At 38.0% G+C, this 22,998-nt stretch overlaps 1 protein-coding gene across 5 annotated transcripts; it reads right to left on the bottom strand.

Moving 5' to 3' along the window:
* Positions 1-24: 24 nt before the first annotated feature.
* Positions 25-22,418, bottom strand: LOC126899738 (serine/threonine-protein kinase par-1-like). Of its 5 annotated transcripts, XM_050674880.1 has the most exons (17): positions 20,687-22,410; positions 18,777-19,892; positions 10,671-10,955; positions 10,540-10,593; positions 10,277-10,462; positions 9,760-9,952; positions 9,361-9,581; positions 9,132-9,240; positions 8,902-9,035; positions 8,180-8,447; positions 7,124-7,282; positions 6,914-7,046; positions 6,121-6,348; positions 5,147-5,353; positions 2,296-2,385; positions 1,578-1,746; positions 25-1,444 (listed from the first exon to the last, which is right to left on the bottom strand). In XM_050674880.1, exons 1-17 carry the CDS (start codon positions 21,776-21,778, stop codon positions 1,187-1,189), a joined length of 4,902 nt encoding a protein of 1,633 aa, XP_050530837.1. In that variant the 5' UTR covers positions 21,779-22,410; the 3' UTR covers positions 25-1,186. The 5 variants fall into 5 exon arrangements, with proteins under 5 accessions (XP_050530837.1, XP_050530838.1, XP_050530839.1 ...); XM_050674881.1 differs by lacking the exon at positions 2,296-2,385 and having other exon boundaries at positions 20,687-22,411; XM_050674882.1 differs by lacking the exon at positions 6,121-6,348 and having other exon boundaries at positions 20,687-22,388.
* Between the last annotated feature and the right edge of the window lie 580 nt (positions 22,419-22,998).

The following is a 22,998-nucleotide window of genomic DNA, read 5'->3' as shown; positions in this document are numbered from 1 at the left end:
AACAATCATTAAAACGACACGAAAGAAAAATCAAAGTAGTAAGACTATATATTTCCAGTAAAAATGTACAATTAATATAACTCAACATTCACGGACATATTATATAATCTATATTTTGAAAAATATTTCTGTATGAGTAGGCGATCGGTGCACGCCATGTGTGTGTGTATGTATAGAAAATTCATTGTTAAAATTCATATGTATTTACTTATAATTTTTATAAAATATCCTTACTAATATTATTGTTTATTATTATCAACATCACCATCATATCATATATCAAATCATCACACTATGATCGCTTATCGTATTAAACAGCGTTAATAGCACTTATGGTATCAAATAGCGTTTATTAAAATCAACACATCAATATAATCATCATCCCTACTTTATAAACATATGTAAATTATATTAATATCGGCGGCAGCGTTGAATTTACAGCGTAGTTTTGAAAAAAAAAATTCTTATATAAAATGAATCGATACACTTTTTCAACACGATATACTTTTATAATAATAATCATTAATATAATATATAATGGGACATAGAATATTCAACAAATACTCAAAGGGCAGCAACGGTCGTACTTAATGGGTTACAAAAAATTCAATAAAAATAACGATAACGACCCGAATATATGGTATGGGAAAATGTAATTTACAGCGATAACATTTGTGAGAACGCGGTAATTGTAGTAGAAATGGCGGTCTTTACAATATAATAAAGCGGCAGTAGATATGGTGGTAGTCTTTAATACAATACAGCGGTAATAGCGGTAGTAGTAGTAATAACAACGACTATTTACAAATCGAATTGATTAAAAAAAAAAAAAAAATTCGCAAACGGCTCAAATTGGGCCATGTCGACGGCGGTGGTAACGCCTACGGTATTGGCGTGACCGTCGTAACAAATAGAAACGAGTTTCGTAAAAATTACATTTAAAAATAAAATTAAAATACAATCTACTATATGTCTGTCACTGCCGCGACTCACTGGTCGACGGCCGTTTTAAGCTCGCGCTTATGTTACACACGTATAAAATTTATATATCATACAGGTCATCGACTGTATAACATGTACAATTTAATATATATAAATATATAGCCGCCTCTTGTGACGACCACTCGGCAGCGTGTTAATTGGCCGGCCCGCGATGCAGGTACGACGGCGCTCGGTCTTTCCTCGGTTACAGCTTCAGATCGTTGGCGATTTTGGACGCGATATTCTTGAAACCGATTGACGTGCCCGAGATGCGCTTGAATCGGACGCCGTTGAGCGACAGTCTGGGCAACTTACACACTTCGATCTCCCACTGGACCAACGAAGACGAAGGGTCGCTGTCGCCGCCACCACCTCCGTTTCCACCACCACCTGGGTCACCATGAACGCACAACAATAGGAATCGGTCACGTTGCTCGTAGTCGCAGTTGTTTGCGTCTAATACCTGTGAAAACGAAATTAGAGAGTAACGTGTTAAAAAAACACCATTACCATGGTAATGGAGAGGAGACAGAAGAATGCAGGAACGAGAAAAGAAGAAGAAATTTTGATTTGAAATCAAAAGCTCGGGTAATTACCTCGCGGATTTCCGCCATGATTTCGGACGGACATCTGGCGGACGTCGTCTTCATACTCCACGTGAACCGCAATGATCGAGGCTGCTTATTATCATCTTGGGTACCGCCACTGTGGTTGTGTTGATGATGTGAATGGTGATGATGGTGTAAGCCATCGGCATTATTATTGCTGCAAGAAAAATTCAAAAAAACGTGTTGTATATCACAATGTTAATATTTAGAGATGGAAAGTAAACATGGAAACATTTGTTTTTTGATTTAGCCCAAGTAATTTACGTCAACCTTCACTTATCAAAACTCGAAGTTCGCCCTTTTCTTCCTCCCGAATCCGAGGACCAATTCTAACACAAAAATACTATAAAACCAACACTAAACTTGAATTGTAACTACATGTTCTGTATACGTTTAAATTTTAGAATACGTTCTACTTAAATGATATTTTGATATGATATAGGTGGAATTAATTTTCTAAAAAAAAACGTCAACCACAAATGTCTTATAGGATATAATTAATTTTTTGTTCTAATAGATACGTATAGATCGAATCAGAAACGAATTTTTATTAGGCTAATCGAAAACAGATAAAGGAAGCCTGCATTATGGAAGGATAATGAGGATTCTAGGACGATCGATCGGTACACAAAATTTCATTGATTGAACTATTATATCGAAAAACTTTCGCACGACAGTCGTCACCGTCAGGCATTTTTTAACGTACCTACTACTACTAGTACTAGAATTGCTGCCACCACCGCCGATATTGGTATTGTTGGTGCCGGTGCCATATTGTTTGTCCATCGCCATCGGCCTATGCGCGCGCAAAAAAATAAAATAAAAATAATAAATAAAATTGTTATTGGAAAAAAATAAAAATATCAAAAATAAACAATAATATAAAATAAAAACTAAAGGTAAACAAATAATCGGCGAAACAAAATTCACGCGAGTCAATAAAAATAAAAAAAAAAGGTACAATTAAGGAACAAAAAACGATTTTTATGAAAAACTGAAAAATAAATACTTATTTAGGTTGACGCGCATACACTCAACGGCCATCTCTTGTTCATGAAAGTTTTATCTGACCACCAAATATCAGATAGCGCAGAGAACATTACACAATATTTGACTTTCGAGCACTAAATTAAGCTACTTTAAAGACTGTTCTTACCAAGTGACAGGGTATTTTAATTGAACGCTGGATTTTGCTAATTTTCAATTTTCATTTATATAAAGATTTATTTCAACCAGGGAACAATAAAAATTACTTATAAACAACTTGAACAATACTACCATAACGCTTTTAGCAGACACATTTATACAATTACTTTGAACACCAATGTCTTGAGTTATATGTTTGAAAATAATAGTAACAATAAAAACTAATAATAAATAAAAATAGTAAAACTGAAGAACGTATAAACGCGTTTATTCATTAAAATATATCACATAACAATAATGCATTACAATAGTAATTCTAAAATAATAATATATGTATACAGGCTTAACCATCCCGTATATTTAAGTCTTAATAATCGTGTATATATATATATATATATATAACGGTAGTTAAACATGATTTCGACATCATTAAATATATTTCGAGAAAAAGATATAGTGTTCGACGATCCTTCGGGTCGAAGGTAGGTCGATACTCGAGTGTTGGGGATGAGGAGGGATAAAAATTGACTTGTAGAACTTTGGGGACTTTGTGTTTCTTTGGCTGTGTCGAAAATCCTTGACGCCCACGTCGTATCCTAGCAGGTTTCTCGGGCGACTTCAATGACGATGACCATGTTGATGGTCGGCGACAGTGTTGGTGGCGATTGGCTTTAACGAAGGGTTGGTGGCGGCGGTGGCGGCCGTCCTCCTGCGCACACACACACACACGTACGCACACAATTAGTCTTCGGTGGTACTTTTTTTTTGACATAATATATATTTTTACGTAAACGCGGTATTACCAATACATCCATACCATGGTCAGTACCATCACAAATAGGATTATCATTTTAATACCGCTCTTACGTAGGAACATATGTATAATGTATGTACGTGTATTCATATTTGTGTGTGTACAGACTAATCGAGTAAAAACATCGAGTAGGAACTCTGGGGGTACGTTACATACACAGTAATATACGGTTTTTACTCGCGCACACACACACACACACATATATATATAAATATGTACGAATCTTATATTACGTATTTTTCTGAAGTTATTTGCACCGCAAGGATAGCGCCACGTGAAAGCCAACCGCCACGCACAAGACTCTAAAGGCATTTACGGGTGGCAAAAGGGCAACATCACCAGTGAACGAACACCATTGAGTTTTTAACTAAAATATTTTCCAATTTAAATGTAACAAGTTGTAGTTAGCAGATTTTACAACAAAGAAAATATATACATTAAGTACTACTATTTATCGCAATTTTTGATACGATATCATTAACTGTTCTCATTCACTGGAAAAATCAAATTTTCATCATAAAATAATTAAACAAAATTGTTGTGTTAGTTAACTATAAATATTTTTATATTATAATTACTGACAAATTTTCAGCCAATAAATAATAATTACTTATTAACTTTATAAGTGTGGCATACATCAAAATGTAAATTAACAAAAAACTTTAAAAGATGAAAAACTCTTAACTGTTCATTCACTAATGAAGTCAACCTACATGAGATATACAGACGACAATTAGCCCTGGGCGTGTTGCAACTGATGAACGACAAGTGTGTAAACAATTATTATATACTAAGTATATATATTTTTTAATCGTAAGACAATAAACAATAAGAGAAAAAAATTAAGCCGTAAAACAATTATTCGGATCATGACCGACACACGGCGTGAAATTGATTACATATATTTTCATGGATATATAAAAAAAATTAGGTTATAATTATTGTTGTTACTATTATTTTGTTACACAAAACAGCATATCACTGCAATCGGTATAAAGTGGTATATTGTACATATGTCGCACACGGGCTATGCTTTCACGGGCGTCCCCGCCTGGGCCGGTTAAGTCACAGAGGGATTGATAAAAAAAATCCAAAACTTGTGAAATTCACAAATCATCCGAATTTTTTAACGTCACCCCACATGCGTTGGTAATAATGTATTAAAATAATTTATCTTATTCGATTTACATTACAGAGAAACCCAATTCGTTCACTGTTGTTGAGTCGTTAAATGAGAGGGGTATCTTTAATGAAATCGTTATCCTTAACCAATTCCCGGATTAGGATAACTTTAAAAACAATAAAAATATTTACTTAAAAGGAGAACATTCTTAGTAAATTTCTATGAAATAAAATCAAACATAAACACCAGACGGTCGGTATGTTGAGCGTACGAACGACATTTCTCGCTTAACGCAAATCGATCTTTCTATTACTTAACCTACCGGGGAGGGGAAGGTAATGTCACACTCGGAGAAGAGCGAATTTTCGCTAGACAAATGTTGTTTGAACAAAATTAAATTTCAAGTTTAAACTCGTATGGTAAATTGTTAATCCTACTCGAAACAACACTATTATTATCATTTCACTCTCTTACCGTTTAACAAATTTGGACGATATTTTCGAGAAGAAAGATGAAGGTGTGTTGCTGGTGCGCTGTTGTTGCACCCCGGAACCCTCGTCCGCGCCGTAGCCCCTGTGCCGAGTCTGGCCGGAATGGAACGTCTGCCGGCTGGGTACGTTCCGGGGGAAGGGCTGTTGTCTGCCGCCGGCAGTTGTCGTCGGTGGCGTCGTCAAAATATTTCTGTGTAAGAGCAAATGCCATAAAAAAAAAAAAAAAAAAAAAAATATTAACAACAAATAACAAAAAAATTGCGAAAATGTCAATCGATGAACGTGTTTGCATGAGACAAAACAATTACAAAACAAAAAATATTCTGCAAAAACAAGCAAGTCGTCATTGTTAATGATCAGCATTAAAACTTCATTGTTATTTACACTACTATTAAATTCACTATAAAATAAACTTCTGTATTACATCTGTTATTACTGATTAGGTACACAAACGCATGCTACAATTGCTTAATCATGAATCATTCATTCAGTAATTAATTCACATCAAAATCATCAGCTTATTAATGTGTTCCATCTAAAGTATACTCTATACACTAGAGACGTCTACAGAGAATTATTACGAATGATTTTTGGTCGAGTAGAAAATATTCGATCCTCGTAGATCTCTAATATATGCTGCATTTTGTATATCAACTTGTATAACTTTTAGTTAATATAAATATAAATGCATCTTAATTTTATTCCTATATACAGTCTAATTGTATACAGTTCTAAATATACAACTACAACTACTAAGCGAACTACATCAGGCGCAATTCGGTAGTGATAAGAAACGTAAAATGTGTTTATCTTTTTTTTTTTTTCTAAAAAAGTTTATGAACGGGAAAAGACGAGCTCAAAATTGAATTGCGCCCAATTGCCGTTAAAGACCAAGATTAGATTATAGCATCACGCAGGAAGAAACAAGGGTCGTCCCAAGGGGTGTTATGGGGTTACCTAACGGCGGTGGTATTGCTGGCCGCCACGGCGCCGCCGTTTTCTGGCTGCACGCCACCGATGGCCGACTTGGCATGGTGCTGCTGTTGCTGATGATGATGATGGTGTTGTTGTTGTTGTTGTTGTTGTTGATGTTGATGGTGATGGCTTTTGGTCGGTACTATATCGGTAGGAGCGACAGCGGCGGAAGCAGCAGCAGTCGCAGCGTCGCCACCGTCAGTTCCACCACTAGACCAAGAGAAGCACAAAAAAACCACATATCAATACAACCATAAGATCGCATATACTAGCACACGACCGTGAGCATGCTATCGCGTAAGAGAGACTAAGGCTATAAAAAATAAAAGCAACTTATCGCGACGCTTAAGAATGAGTACACAAACCGAGTTGAATCGAGCTAAGGATTCGCTTGAATAAAACCCTACCGAGCCAAGCGTCTTGACAAGCCGCTTAAGAGACAACGATGGAGACAACAACAAATCTTAGATTAAGGTAACAATATACGAAGAAAATAATAACCGAACGTTTTAAAAAACAACACACAAACACCATACACGAACGCGCATTCGACACACAACGAGACGAAATCTTTTATTACTATGATTTTTACTGGATTTTATAAATGCGGTTTACAAAAATAATGATCGGTAATATTAATCCAATATTATCAAAATCTACTCGGCAAAAATAATAAGACGATTGAATATCTTAAATACAACCGAAAATTGTAACTAACAAAAAGAATCTATAACCGAATGTAGTTTGAAAAAATCACAATAAAAATAATACATACCTAGTAGGTATTGCCGAAGCGGCTGCTCCACTGGCACCGGTAACGCCGCCATCATAACTAATAGTACTGCGTCTCCCAACCGTAGCTGCGGCGGCGACTGTTGAATTTCCAGGTGAAGGTCTTTGTTTAGCTCCTGTAATATGTAAATAAGACGATTAGATATCATTTGAATAGCAATAAACAAATTCGTAAAAAATATCATTCAAGTACCGATAGAATTGTCAGCAGTAGCTATTGCCGATGGCCTGTTTTGTTGTTGCAATCGGTGGTGGTTTTCCTTAATGGTGGCTGCGTCGATAGTGTTCTGCCTTTTGAAAGCACTGGCCGTCGCCGCCGTGGCTGTGTGGTTACCACTTGAGCCGATATATTCTGCAACGTCAAAAATGTCTTATTAGCTCCGGATTCAATTAATTATTAATCTATTAAAAGTTTTCAACAGATCAAATATTCAAATAAAAATATTGAGTTACCAAATTAGAAGGGTAATTATTTACTGTACTGACATAATTTTTTTAATTTTTCTAACAATATACTCCTAACATTATTTATTTTATACATTAAGTTAAGTCTAGAAGATGATCATTTTATATAGTTAATTATTATATCATCATCATGTAGATAAAGTTAGTTGACTGGAATTATTCTATCAAACTAAGTTTAAAAATGCATAAAGAATCATTTGGACTAAGAAACCTTTTTATAATTCAATTGATTCTTCATTCGCCAATTCTAAAAGGTTTATTAAGCATATTGCCTTATTGCAACATTTTAAATATTAATTAAAATAAATTTATTGTACTAATAATGCACATCTCTCACAACAAATACCAAACAAAAAACTTTACTCTAAGATTTTAAAGCTTCAAAATGAGATATTAGTGCATAAAATACAATTTTAAGGATTAATAACTTTTAATCCCTAGTTAACATTATGTATTGAGGTGATCTTATTTATAAATTATCAATTGTGCACCTCTTTAAATATAGAAATAGTGCACTATGTGACCAAATTGGCAAAACCAATTACAGAACATATCTCTCGCTCAGCAAATGATGCCATCCGTAACAGAGTTTTGAACCTGAGACGATAGTGTAAATCAAGCACTACAGCGTTACTGACTTGGTCACAACGTCCCTAACAGTACAATTACATAATAGTAATAAAACCATACCAAATTTTAGTTCCAAACTACTGATTATTTACAATAAGTTATAACTAAAACATTAAATAATAGAACGCCTTTGAAATTTGATGTAACTACTTACTTGTCTTGTTTCCACTGCTACTGTTACTAGAAGACGAACCTCCTCCAGCGCCATTACTACTGTTATTGGTCTGATGACTATCTCCAGCCGATGCTGCTGATGAAGCTCTCCGGGCAGCTGGCTTAGCAGCTGATGCAGACCTGTGTACAGATGTAGCTCCACCACTACGGTGGCCTGGCGATGAAGACCCAACACCTACACCGCCACCGCCACTAGTGTTGTTTAATGAAGAGCAGCTGCTGCCAACAGCAGGCGCTGTATCATCACCCTAAAACAAAAAACAAGTTTCAGATGGTATACAAAATACATTAAAAAAAAATTCAATCTCAACATCCTTATTATCAAAAAATTAAATTATTAATTATGCTATACTATACATTCTTTTGCACTTTACCTAGGCTAATATTAGACTCTCAATCTAATACTAGGAAATTTCTAACAAAAACTCTATTGGGAAAAAAATAAACAATAAATATCATGGTTTAAAAATTAAGAGTTTTTCTTTATTTTTGAGTTAATTTAGCTGAAAATTTTAGAGAAGATATATTTACTATTTTAAAGTGTTTTAAATGAGTTATTATTAAAAGTACAGTTTTAATAATATTTTAAGCTGAAATAATAGTAAAAAAGGAGTGACCAATTGTAAACTTCATTTGACTACTTATTCATTAATCATTAATCAACATAATTGAGTTTGGAAGAGGCTGAGATTTTACACTTACGTCAGCATTGTTATGAGTTCTCGACAGCAATAGGTAAGTGGCAAAAATATCATCATATTTGGCTTGTGAAATGCTCTCTTCGATTTCCGCGCGGCTGTAACCCATCGTCACTAGAGTATCTGTGATTCGGCACACTATAATGTGACACAAACAGAACAATTAATTTATTTCTAAGATTATCATAATTTTATTAAAATGATGTTTCTATTTAAAAAGTTTCTTTATCTTACTTCCGACGCGTTTCGACGGATCATTTACAGGTTCTACATATGGCTTGAGTTCGCCTTCGCCTCCTTCACCGTCGTATCCCAAATTCATCCATTTATCTTTCATAATGACCTACACGTATAAAAAAATCGTTTAAAACAACAACTTTCGTACTATTAAAAAAGCTAAAAAAAAGTTATACCGAGTTATAAGTGCAAGATAAACTGGACAAATCAACTTAGTCATACTTACTTCGAGCGACGCTCGTTTTAACGGGTTTAACACCAGGAACTTTTTCAACAGGTTCTCGCAGTCGGTGGACATATAAAACGGTATACGATACTTGCCCCGGAGCACTCGTTCCCGAAGTTCGCGCAACGTAGATCCGTCAAAAGGCAGTGAACCACTGACGAGCGTGTACAAGATAACTCCCAGTGACCACACGTCTACTTCGGGTCCATCGTATCGTTTGCCTGTAAAGGAAAAGAAAGTCAATCAATAAACACTAATATAAATAAATAATGTACTTTAAAATGGTATAAATTTAACAGACCATAACGATTGGATTGATACAAATTTGAAATGTCAAGGTCATTCGTTATTAGTTTTTACTACATTTTTTAATCAAATATTTTAATATCTTTTTCGTACCTTGGAAAAGCTCAGGAGCCGCGTACGGTGGACTCCCGCAAAACGTATACAGTTTGCCGCCAGGTGTGAACTCGTTACTGAACCCAAAATCAGCTATCTTGATGTTCATCTCGGCGTCCAGTAGTAGATTTTCAGCTTTCAGGTCCCGATGAATAATTCGTTTTTGATGACAGTATTGTACAGCCGATACGATCTGTGTGTAGCAACGACGAAGGACATTGTAATAAAAGTATAAAAAATTGTATTTATATTGCTAATAATTTAAAATTCGAGTACACACGTTACATAAATCGCTTGTTTGCTAGCACAATTTAAAAAAAAAACTCGATTTTATAAGAAAAAACTAAAAAATATTTGTAACTAAATTATAAAATGGTTAAGCGTACAGAACAGTGATTGGCAATAGGCCCCGCTGTGCAAATCTGGCCCTCGGGCAGTAAAAAATTGGCCCACCAAAAATATTTAACACTCTAAATTTGTTGTGATTTTTTATTTAAATAAGTTTATTTATTTTTACCTGTCGAAACTTGGCTCTTGCTTCCTTTTCACGCATTCGACCGTGCAATACCAAATAGTCGAACACTTCACCACCGCTGGCGTACTCCATGACTAAATACAGCGTTTTTTCCGTTTCAATCACCTGTAACAGCTTGACTATGTTGGGATGGTCGAGCATCTTCATGATGCGTACTTCTCGGAACAGCTGTAAAACACGAATACGACAAAGTGATAAGTGACTCTGAATAATGAACACCGATTATTCTATAGTGACGTTCGTACCTTTTGAAGACTGCCCGGCAGCAGTTGAGTCTTGTCAATGATTTTGATGGCAACCTGAAAAACGAATGAAAAAAAAAAATGCATGAATTGAATGAATCGATATCGAGATCATCATCAATAGTAGACATTACCTCTTTGCCGGTGGGCACATGTTTGGCTAACTTGACTTTGGCAAAGTTCCCCTTGCCGATAGTTTTCAGCAGCTTGTACTTGCCAATGTGCTGCGACTGAGACTGGGATGACGACGAATGCTGCGACTGGGACGACGAATGATGATGATGTCCGCCCGATGAATCGTCGGTTCCACCGCCACCGGACCGGCTGCTCCGGGACGAAGCCCGGGTGCTGCCACCCCGGGTACCGACGGTGGCGGCCGTGGCCGTTGTCACAGCTGCAGTCACGGTACTGTCACCGGTCTGTAAAGAAAAAAATTCATGTATAATTTAAAAATTTATTATAAATCAAATGAATTTACACATAATTATCAATCAAAACACCAATTGAAAATCTATAATCAATGAAAATAACATAACGTTACTGTATCTGTAACGACTAATCATACTAGGGATTTCGTCTCAAGACATCTTTATTCCACTACAAAGTTCTAATAGGGTAAAATTCGTTTCGGAGTGCCCATGTCTGGCGGAAAGACCGAGTTCTAATCACGCCACGTTTTACCACTCATACATAACTAATAATAACTTTATAAAACGCTTTTAATTCGTATGGATTTCAAATCGTACTTATAAAAATGTTTTATTTATTTTTACAGCAACGCTCTTGGGATACTCTATTGGCTGGGCAAAATAAAAACATAATTCGTCACACCTACATCAATAACGCTGCCCAGTGCGCAGAGGAGTAACGACCGAATTTTCACTGGCCGACGACACGCATCGTTTGCACCAACAACAGCGACATTCGGCATACACTAATTCCGGTCCCAACATTTCTATACACTAGGGCGGTGGCGGCATACATAACATACATGTCATAATGTCTTAACAACGTAACAATAAACAAATATAATCGTCCGAACGCAGGTCGAGTTTTCGCGCCTAGAGATTTTTTTTCTTCGCGTTCCGTTGCCGCCGATCTATCTGCGAAATCGGCAGCATACACCGTTACCGTCACGGGTACGCCGCGGTGGTAACAGGCGCGCGACACGGTCCGCCGACGAAAACGCAGTCCCCCAGAAGAAGTGGGCGACGGCCGAGAAGAAACTCGATATAACATGTAACACTCGCTACCGAAAAACAAGAAAAACTCTCGATAACGTGCGAAAAAGTACCAAGACGACGACCGCCGTTTCCGAGGCAACGGTCAAATAGACCGTGAACGAGTGATTTTCGTCGGTAGGAACAAAAGAAATATTAAAAAAAACCTGAGCGAAACGAATACGAATTGCGAGGCTACGGCAATGACGTATGCACACGGAGATTAAGACACTGGCTGCTGAATGCGACAGAAAGTCTGTGTGAATTTTAGCAACAGGTATTACCGGCTGCCGCAGTGAGAGATTTCGTTAACAAGTATTACGGGCGACTGCCCGTAGGAGATTTCGACGCGACGGTCGTAATTTTTTTTATTACTTCATAACGTCAAGTCTCCTACTTTCCCTAAAAGAATCGTTCTAGAGATTCAATTAACGCATTGTGCCCGTCCAGGAAAAACACTGACTCAGCTGACTCGTGTGTCAAATGCAGAAATCCCGAGCCACCTTTACGTTGCCCGTGACTCATACCGTTTTCAGTGTTGATATTATTCGTGACTCACTCGAGAAGACGATGCTGCAGTTGTCCGACGCCTTTGAACAACCCCGTACGACGAGCCGGGTACCGCGGCCGTCGCGTCAGATCCCAAAGTCGATTTCTTGTATCGGCCGGAACCGTACCTAGACGGTGCCGGCGGATTCGACGACGGAGAACAACCGTCGTCTCCGTCTATAGCCGACGCGTTGTACGCCGGCAACGACATCGGACCGGCCGCGGAATCCTCGTCGTCCTCCTCATCGTCGTCAAGATCGGCCGCAGCGCCTTCATCATCGACCCGCTGACGGCGCATCCAAGCCGCGTAACTGACCACCGAAGCACCGCTACTCATGGTGCCTAACGAACGGTTGCACGACAGTCAAACATCAAAAGGGCGACGACGGTAACAACAGCGAGGCGATCGCGTCCCGACGACCAGCCGCAAAACGATGGCAAACAATACTGAATTCTACCAACAGTCTGTAGCCTACAGTATTACCGTGTACCGTTACCATACCACCGCTGAGCAACAACCGGAACCTGCCGCAGCTGGTAACGGAGCTCTAGATACCACCTCCACTACGATAGCCGCCTAACCGTTACCGCGATATCGAGTCCCCCACCACGCGATCGCCATATCTCCCACCCTCTCCTCGTGGACCTATCAAGTCCACCTGAGAGAGACCAGGGACACAGCGCTGCACTATCTACCTGTAGCGATTGCTATGACAGCAACACTAGACATGTCATACAAATTAACGCGAAATTCGCGTATCGTTTTACCTGTGCAGCGCTTTCTCCGAAAAAGACACGCAGCACAAGCCGCAACCTCGCGGCCCGTAATACCGGTCTGTGTTTAATGATCATACATTACACACTGTATTGCGATGTACTAAGGTTGTACACATAAACGCAACACAAACACTCATCCGCATCGTAAAAGTTACATAAATGTGGTGTTTGTGTGTACCAGAAACGAAAATGCAACATTGCAATACAATTTCTGCGGTCAACAATACATCAGACTGTACACGGAAAGACTCGTAGACGCAACTAACGAGCGCCTGCATTTGTAGACCACGTGTAGACAGTGAAAAAGGCAAAAAATAATGGCGTAAAATCAAATCATACGGATTTTCATATGATATTTATACACGCGTCTTGGACCACGGTTTTTACATTAAGTACACGATAAAAAAAAAAAATACATCATTCGAGACTCGAGCAGCTTATTGACTTGAACTACACGTATTATTACGACGGTTCGTGTTTACCGCCCCCATGTCACAGTAAGTATTAAGCGAACTGCGAGGAAAATAGGCGCACCCTGTCGGCGGACGCGCTTCGCCGTCAATCGATCGTGGGCGACTACGTCATCAAAGGTCGAATCGATACCGCACAGTTCTGTAAAGGATGCACTGCTACGAAAAGCGCCAGCCGACAAATCACTCAAAACTCGATTTAATACCATAGGTCGACAACCTACGAGTTTCTAGACCAGTGTTTCTCTTTTTTGGGCTATTTAAAATTATTCTCTCGACAAAACACAACTGCTATATTATTCGCCCACTTTAAAAGGCTACTTCTTATCAAATCGCCTTACACATCAGGACCGGTAACTGCCACTGTCCGCCGCCGACGCACAGCGCACATAAATATCAATTCTCAGAACTAGAGCAAGCAATAGCTCACCAACTTAATACGTCGTAGATTACTGTATAAACAAGCACATTTTTATTGATTTAATAATACCACCAACACGAGGCAATTACGTACATCATAAAAAACAATAAAATAATAATGCGGACGAGGCCAACGCGAGCGCACGACGGGCGACGGCGGCCGCTGTACGTTTGAAGATGTGAGCAATATGAGCTATTTTTGGTCGTCGAATATGTAATCGTGTATACGCAGATAACACGATACACATTAGAATAGAAAATTGAATGTACAAAGAAGTGTATAATACATATGAATTAACGGGCGACGAAGGATATGTGCCACAAGAGAATGACGGGCACGGTGCCGCCGCCGCCGCCGATGATGCCGTTGTTGGCGGGCAAAACAGCTGTTCGACCTTGGTTGACCCCGTCACCGCCGCGTTATTCAAATCCAACGCCCGAGTACGAGAAACGTCGAAAATCCAATTTGCGACAATGATAAACAAACGATTTCGCGATATTCGCTGACGAGCGTTTGTCACGGCGGCGGCGGCGGCAATCGTGTGCAAAAAACGCATCCACAGTTATTATCAGTGTCATAATAACCCGCAGCTGGTAATGCGTAATTGGGTAGGAGTTTCAAATTTCCGCATCCCATGACATTTCAATAAACGACCGCGAAACCGACACTCGCGACGACGACAAAACTACAATAATTTGTTGCCGTGACGCGTAAACGCTCACGTAAATAAAAATATTAACGCGATAAATTAAAACGTTTACGCCACTGGACGAAATACTAGTGGATGCTGTTAACCGCCAAAAATATACACGCGAGGAGATGCGGGTCGGTAACGAAAAAAACTTATTAGGAATGGAAGCCAAACGCGCGACTATTTCATACGCCATCGGCAGCAAAAATATAAAAACTGACGCAACACTCAAACGCGATATATGACCAGAAGATAACACACGTTGTGTAAATAATACAAATACACTACAGAGGAACGCGCTAACAACGTGACAATTTAAAACCGATAACTAAAATGTATCCTAAGCACATCACGCGCTTGGCAGCTTCAAACTGTACCGCCGTGTGTTCCCATACGTTACGTTAGATTTACAAAAAAGCTTTAAAACGCACTCGGACACCGAACATAAACCTATGCGAATCATAATTAATGGGAAATTTTTTTTTGCAATTTTCACCAAAAGGTATTATAGTTTGAATTACCTCCTGGTTTACACGGCCGAGGGAATCAAAATAAATAAATTCCACTATTCCGTTAAAAATGTCTCCAACTATTACATTTCACCCGACAATCATTGACAAACAGTAAAAGTGTAAAAACATTTTTAGTACTATGAAAAAAATGAATTCAAATATCATTTAAGAACACGTTCCGAACTGCGCCTATCTCACTTCTTTAATATTTTTCAAAATATACAACAAAATCGATTTGTATACAATTTTTTTGTAATTCTCGATTATTTAATCTATCTTAATTTAATTAAAAACACGTCGTATGTTTTTTTAAGATGATTCAAATCTGATCAGACTCCTTAAAACCTAATGTAAAGTATGTTGTATAATTAAAATAAATATCATCGCTACTCAACATTTTGAGAGAAATATAACACGAAAAGATAAAGGTCACGTGACATAAACAATTTACGGACGGCAGAAAATATCAAAAACTGAATTAATATTATAAGTAATCAATGGTTTTTGAAATGGCGATGAAACAATTGTCAGTACGTTTAAACAATCAACGCGATAAGTCGATGTAATACCTTTACTCGTTATTCTGACAATAAACACACGCACATACACTTTTGCTCATTGCTGATCATATTGTTAACTGTTTTCAGTGCAAAAATATGGCGTCGTTTTCGCGACACAGTAAAGTTTTTGGAAGAAGAAGCAAAAAAAAAAAGTAAAAACGAGACAGCACTTGTACTCTGCACATGTGATAGATTTGCACCAACATTATAAAACGCCCAGGTAATAATTGACTGAAGGCGAAATCGATTGCTTTGAAAAATCCAACGCGTAAAAAATACTAATTATAAGAGTAGAAAGTATTAGTATGTATACAAGTGGACGAGTTCGGTAGGTATAGATTTCGTTTTGAAAGCCATCGGAGGAGCTCTCGTAAAATGTTCACGTGATTATCCAGTGAACTCCTCTCAAAAGCGTTCAGATAATGTAAAAAATAAGTACAAAAACAATTAACTAAAAAAGCTCAAGAGTCGATCATGAGATAAACTTGATTACATTGCGGCGGCGAATAAAACTTTGCTCTCCATATAAAGCGCACAACGAGCTTTCCCCGAACGCATTCGACGACAACAAAAACAGCAATTATTTATATTCAGATTGTTTATCAAACAGATTAATTACCAACGATGCGGGTATCGCGCAATAAAAACAATAGGCAAACAAAAACTTGTATGTTTAATTAATAACGTGTGCCTAAATATTAAAGCCGAACGTTGTGTACACAACACACACGTCGAACCGGCAATATTAATGACGACAAAATCAACGCAATACCACCACATAAGTGTTGATTATTAACTAAATGAGAAACAAGCCAAGAGAAAATAACGATTGGACGAATAGTTGTTGTTATTATCAATAAATTATTATATTACAGGAATATTGTTTGAATGCATAAATATAGCGACTTTAAAAACGAGTGTATTTTATTAACATCATCGTGGAATGGGAATAGACTAGGATTTTGTTCTTATCCGCATCTCTATAAAAACAACACACACAGAACGCGACGAGAACATTAACCTTATAAATGCAAAACACGTTTTTTTTTTTTTTTAATTTTATTAACCAATTGGATATCTCGACTGCCGATTATCGCGCACAGTGTATTTGCATCGTTATACAGAAATACTACAACTTTAATGTCTTCCGCAGATATGAAAACGTATCAGTCGCGCCAGAAATTATGAACACACACACGCCCATACACATTTACCTTCGAACGCGTATCGAGTTGTTGTTGTCAAGCTGTGCAAAATACCAGAGTACAAAATTAAAACAAAAGTGTTATAAAAACCGGTCGAGATCGTTAACGGAGAGGATAAAACAACGATTTGACGTTGATTTTGTGTGCACGTCATTAAATACAGGGCGTTTGAGCATTTATGTAAACATAATTATATAAAACACCGTACGCCTATCGGACATAATGCAAACACAGCAGAGAGCAACACAATGAAATCAGTGATTCATAGTACGATTTGATTTCCGTACCAACTTAAGTCGGTTTACTTCTGTTAATCATCGGCGACGACGGTTAAGGTTATTTTTATTTAGGAAACGGCCTCCGTCGTTTCGAGAGACAATTCGATCTATGCCAAAAAACACACATACACATTTACATTACAAATATCTTCGCGTACATAGACGTTGTTCGTAATGTGTTCGGACAACAAAAACAACACAATAATAATCATGGGGTAATAAATAATAATAATAACAACAACAACGATGATGACTTCGTTACGGAGCTGCCGATAAGTAAAGCCACTAATATGTAACGAGAACTATTTTTAATACAAGTCGTGTATTATGATAATTAGTTGGTAACCGACGACTAATTATAATTTTTCGAAACAACAGGCACATATCGCAAAGTGACCATCCCATAACAACAGTGGTCGGTGCACGCCGAGAGGTTAAACGGGCTACTTAACGAGTCCGACCAGCAATGCAATTATTTTTGTATTGAAAAGCGACACATAATAGCGAGTAATATTTGACAGTAGTTTTAACTACACTGAGTTTTCGCCGCCGTTCCAGTTGTTATATAACACATTATTTTTTACACCAATAAAACACATTTCGCATTAGCCAAGGTTCGCGCATTTTGATCACGCGAACAATGTTTCTAATTTTACGACCTAGGGACGAGCGGCGTTCGTAGGGAAAATAAGGTTTTTCGTTTTTATTTTATTTTTGTCGTGAAACCATCGAGTATAGCGCACGTGAATGACCGCACCGAAGCCTTACATTAATAATGTATACATATTTATAATGCGTCGGCGACAAGTCCACCAGGTAGTCGACGACATTTTGGTTCGTAAACTTTTTGGCATAGCGTCATGAGACTTCAGAGAAATAGACGCGGTACAATAATTTACAAAGAAATTCGCGTATTGCCGAAAAATAAATAAAAATTACGCGATAAAAAAACCTGCTTGAACAAACATTACATCACTTCAACTAGACGTTGTTTATTTATTTATTGTAGCAGAGAATATTGTACACACGTTCAATTTTGGGTCCTTATAAATGTATCACAAGTTGATCCTCGAATTTTATCACCAAAATACATAAATAAAAATATTTATGTAAGTTCAACAATAATAATTTTTTCAGTTCAATATTAATAATTACACCGCATTCAATAAAAAAGTAATAAACTATACTAATATAATGTAATGTATTACATTATAATGATTGGAATGGGTAAAGTTCAGCACACATTTGAACAAAATATTCCATCGGCGGCAATGCCATTATTTTCAAAGAGTGTTAATTAAACTTAAATTTTACAAGTCAAAAAGCATAAAAAAATGATCTATATATTTTTGAAAATAACAGTTGGACTATCCTCTTAACAAACTTCAATTATAAAAAAATCCAAAATCGCTCTTAAAAAAAAAAATAATAAATTGTGACAATATATTAAACGAGATTTATTAGATATTCAATTTTACCAGGTACCGCGGTAACCAACTCATAAGACTTGTACATAAATGTGTCAAATGCGCTGTACTATTCAACTACAACACTCACTTGTTTAGAGGCAGCACCGCTACCTGCGCTACGGCGCCTCCTTTGCATTTGCTGTTGTCTACTACTCGCTGAAGACTTGGCGTTCATCGTTCCACCACGCTGAGGGTGATGCCGTTGCTTCTGATGCTGCTGTTGTACTTGAGGATTTGACGAAGTAGTGGTAACTGTATTGGAAGCTTCGGCTTTCGAAGATTTGCTGCCTCGCCTACGAAATGCCGCTTTTAACCATCCCAATCTTTTAGAATGCGTTTCAGTGGCACGGGACGCCACTTTATTGTTAGTACTTCCAGCGTTCCCATTAACACTTTCTCCAGCACCATTGACACCTTCCTTGTGCCCGCTTTCATCTTCTTCGCCACATCCCGGCAGCTGACCACGTTGTTGGTGTTCGCGCTCTAACTTTTTTAGCTGCGATTCTACCATAGTCAACTCATTAAGGTTGCTCTCGATCATGGGAAGCGTAGGATCACCGGCGTTGCTACTACTACTGCTACTTCCACTGTCTATGCTGCCACCGCCAGCTACAGTAGCCGTCTTATCGTCGATCTGCACCACTTTGAATCGACTCTTTTTAGTTGAACCATTTGCTGGAGAGACGGACTCGTCGTCAGCTACCTTGTTTATCCCGTCGGTATTTTTTTTATCACAGTTGGGTGAAGTTCCGTTGGTTTTTTTATCACAGTTGGGTGAGGCTTCTTCGCCACGTTTACCACTATTGGGACTTCGCTTGAGTTTTTCTGGTGCCAATTTCGCCCACGCAGTCGATTTCCAAACGTCGTCCCACGTTCGTACCACAGTATGAAGACCAAATCGAGACTCCATGATGGACTTTTTGCTTCGCAACCGGATGATGGGTGTACCCGTTACGGCGTCCACCACCACGGGAGTAGTTTTGCCTTCTCCGTCAACTGCCACGGCTACAGCGGCAGTGATACCACTGACATTAATGTCGACCTTTGGTGTAATCGACTTTTGTCCTTCCGCCACCAATCCATTGGGTTTGTCAGCAGTGATAACTTCTTTAATGGGTTCAACATCATCTCGAAAACCGTTTTCCACTTCAGTCTTATCTTCGGTCATAGGATTTTCGACTTCTTTACAGTCTTCATCATTAACCTAACATTTACATTGAATACAAACAATCAAACAATGTGTCGATATTTACAATCGCAGCAAATACTCAGACTCGTCGATTCTAATAAAAAAAGTAGGTACCTAATATGATTTAAGGCAAGGGGAAATTCATAATAAAAAAATCAGAAACCCTTGATGTTTTTTAGTATTTTTTTAATACAACATTCATAAGGTACAGTTTAATTATTCATATTTAATAATAAACGTAGAGTCCTATCACATCCAAATGTTTTTCAATTAAGTAATAAGTATATAATAAAAATTGATCACTTGTGGCTAATTAATTAAGTAATTAAAAATATACTTTTAAAAACCGTTTCATGATCGATTGATCGTTTTACTAATAACAATTAATTAAAACCATTAATACAAAAAATTATTTTTCATCAGTTAAATCTATATTAAAATAGTTAACATAGTGACCAAGATAATCACAAAAACCAACAACATAAAAATGATGGGTAGATTGACAATATGCAGTTGTGATGCATGCAAGAAAAAAATAATAATACAACAAAACAACTACACTAGATAATGCCCGAGTTTAGGAATACGTGGGTAATAAATAGGAACTGAAAATAATTCATAATATATGTATATTTTAACTATAACCAAGTTGAACGCCCAAAATTTTTCGTTTTTAGTATTAATGTTAATATTATACAAATATCACAAAATCTATTTTAATTAACTACCATTATTGTATTTGTATTTCATCGACGAGTCTGTGCTTTGCAACATATACATTTACATAACACACGTTTCCGTGTTGATACCTTTTGATCACGAACACCGCCGTTTTCTTCAGCTACAGCTTTGATTTTAACTTCGACTTCTGTTGAAGACATTTTATTATTGTTGTCTATTACTATTCCTACATCCGGCACCACTGCAGCTATTGATACCTGGTCTGGACCTTCATCGTCCGCTTTCAACAAATCTTGCATCTCCTTGGACTTGACGCTGAGAGGAGCAAAAAGGTCGCGTACGGATATTTTACGAGCTGCAGAACTTGAGCCGCCACTACCGCCACTGCCAACAACAGTCTGAGCGTGATCATTAGAGAATCTTGCATTGATGTCGTTGACGAGATTTGCCGCCGCTTTGCTGTCGCGTTGCAATGAACACATGGACTTTTCTTCTGTAGACTCATCGGCGTTTATTGACAACGTGGACGACACGGATTTATCGATAATCTCTTTTCGTTCTTCTTTAAGAATCAGTTCAGCTGTACACTCACTTTCTTTTTTAGAGACATTTTCAGCGACAATCTCGTCCTTCTCCCCTTTAGACACTCTTTCTACAACAAATCGGTCGTCTGATTCGGTCCGGTCAGTATTCAAGTCTTGCATCTCCTTAGATTTGATACTAAGTGGTGAGAATAGATCAAGTACGGATATTTTACGTGCTGCAGAACTAGAACTACTACTACCACCGCTACCCACCACAGTTTGGGCATGATCGTTGGAAAACCTGGCATTTATATCGTTGACAAGATTGGCTGCTGCCTTATTGTCCCGCTGTCTCGAACACATCTCCGTGGGTTCGACATTAGTCGCAGGCTTACTTGGTGGCGAATCGACAGTATCGCCCATCGTTTCGACCTTCTCAGTGAATTCATTGTTTATTGTAGGATTACTCGGCGGCGAGCAACATGTTTTATCGTCACTTTCTTGTTGATCGCCACTATCGCTTTCCTCAGAAAGCAATAACAGGTTGTCCACCTCTTTGGACTTGACGCTCAACTTAGGTGGCGTGAAAATTTCATCAAGTCGTCGACGGCGATCACTATTATCGGCAACCGTGGTCGAATCAGCCACCAGTACGGGGCCGCACGTCTTGCTGTAATCGCCATCGTCGTCGTCCATTACGCTTGGCGAAAAACCCAAATCTCAACTGACCATTCACGAAGTTGGGCATTCGCTGCCAGCGTATTCGAGAAAGTCCAAAGATAACTTTAAGGGCACTTAAAAGATCGAAAAAAACGAGCAGAAATTAAACACGAACAGCTACTGTGTCCGAAAGCGTCGTTTAACATAAAAAGTCATACACACATACAAATTAGTACGCAGGTATCCGAACACAAAACGAGAAGCCGTATCAATCACTTACATGAAAAATAATGCCACAAGTCGTTCGGCTAGAAATCGAGAGTATTGTTTAAACGGTACACAAAAGCCCGTAAAGAAAGTATTCAACGCGCGCTTAAACGCAACAGCACTCTAATACGATATACGATTTAAAGTTGTTGTTTGAAGATTGTATTTTGTAATATAATAATACGTAGGCGCACTTAAATTCTCGATTGATAAACAATAATTCTACATAGTAATTATCGACTGTGCCAAAAACGTGTAAACGACGCGTAAACGGAAGCGCGTGGTGAACAACTACTGCGGCGCTAACTCTGCTTGACTGGCGGCGGCAAGCAACTCAGGCTGTTTCGTCCCCTCCGCCACAACACTGGTGCTGCTGATAACGAGACGACGACCCACCAAACCGAATACAGTGTGGCAAACAGCAGTAACGACAACAAAGTTTTTACCAATCACGTTCCAATCAACAACAGCTGTCTAGAATGATAATCACTTGAACACATTACGTCCAATATGAAACCGCATAAAACTTACGGTTTTTTCACTTAGCATACGCATAGTGGCCACACTCTGTACGCGCGATTCTACTATCTAAATGTTCATAATCAGTTGAATAATTCCTCAGCTAATTAATAGTCACGTGTGCAGCTGCACGTGTGCTCCAATCGGTTGTTTGGACAGTTTCTCGAAAACTAATATGCACACTGTTAATCATCATGTAATCATGTATGTAGTCATACGAGTTACATTGCGGTGGCATATGAAAATATGCACAATAAATAATAGTATTGTTGCGCAACAAGCAGCGCACGTGTGCGACTACACTTTTTGTAAATTTTGTGTTGCGGCCACAATGTAAAAAACAATAACAATAAAAACGAACGCCCGGACGACAATGTTAATGAAATAATAATAAAAAATAGATATGGCCCAGTTTAAACATAAAAAACAAATCGTTATTGTCTCTAATAATTTATTTGTGTGGCTACTAA

The sequence above is a fragment of the Daktulosphaira vitifoliae genome, unplaced genomic scaffold (assembly GCF_025091365.1).
Source record: "Daktulosphaira vitifoliae isolate Bord-2020 unplaced genomic scaffold, ASM2509136v1 Scaffold_2, whole genome shotgun sequence".
Lineage (NCBI taxonomy): Eukaryota > Metazoa > Arthropoda > Insecta > Hemiptera > Phylloxeridae > Daktulosphaira > Daktulosphaira vitifoliae.
Note: the sequence above shows the minus strand (reverse complement) of the source record. Positions and strands in the feature narration are given on the sequence as shown.

Bases quoted from the DNA above. Each gene is read 5' to 3' on its own strand.
- LOC126899738 (XM_050674880.1), bottom strand. From the start codon at position 21,778: ATGGACGACGACGATGGCGATTACAGCAAGACGTGCGGCCCCGTACTG. The intron at 1,747-2,295 runs GTACGTTAAAAA...TTTTTCTTGCAG, and splicing joins TCTAGTACTAGTAGTAGTAG to CAATAATAATGCCGATGGCT. The intron at 1,445-1,577 runs GTAATTACCCGA...TCGTTTTCACAG, and splicing joins TCATGGCGGAAATCCGCGAG to GTATTAGACGCAAACAACTG.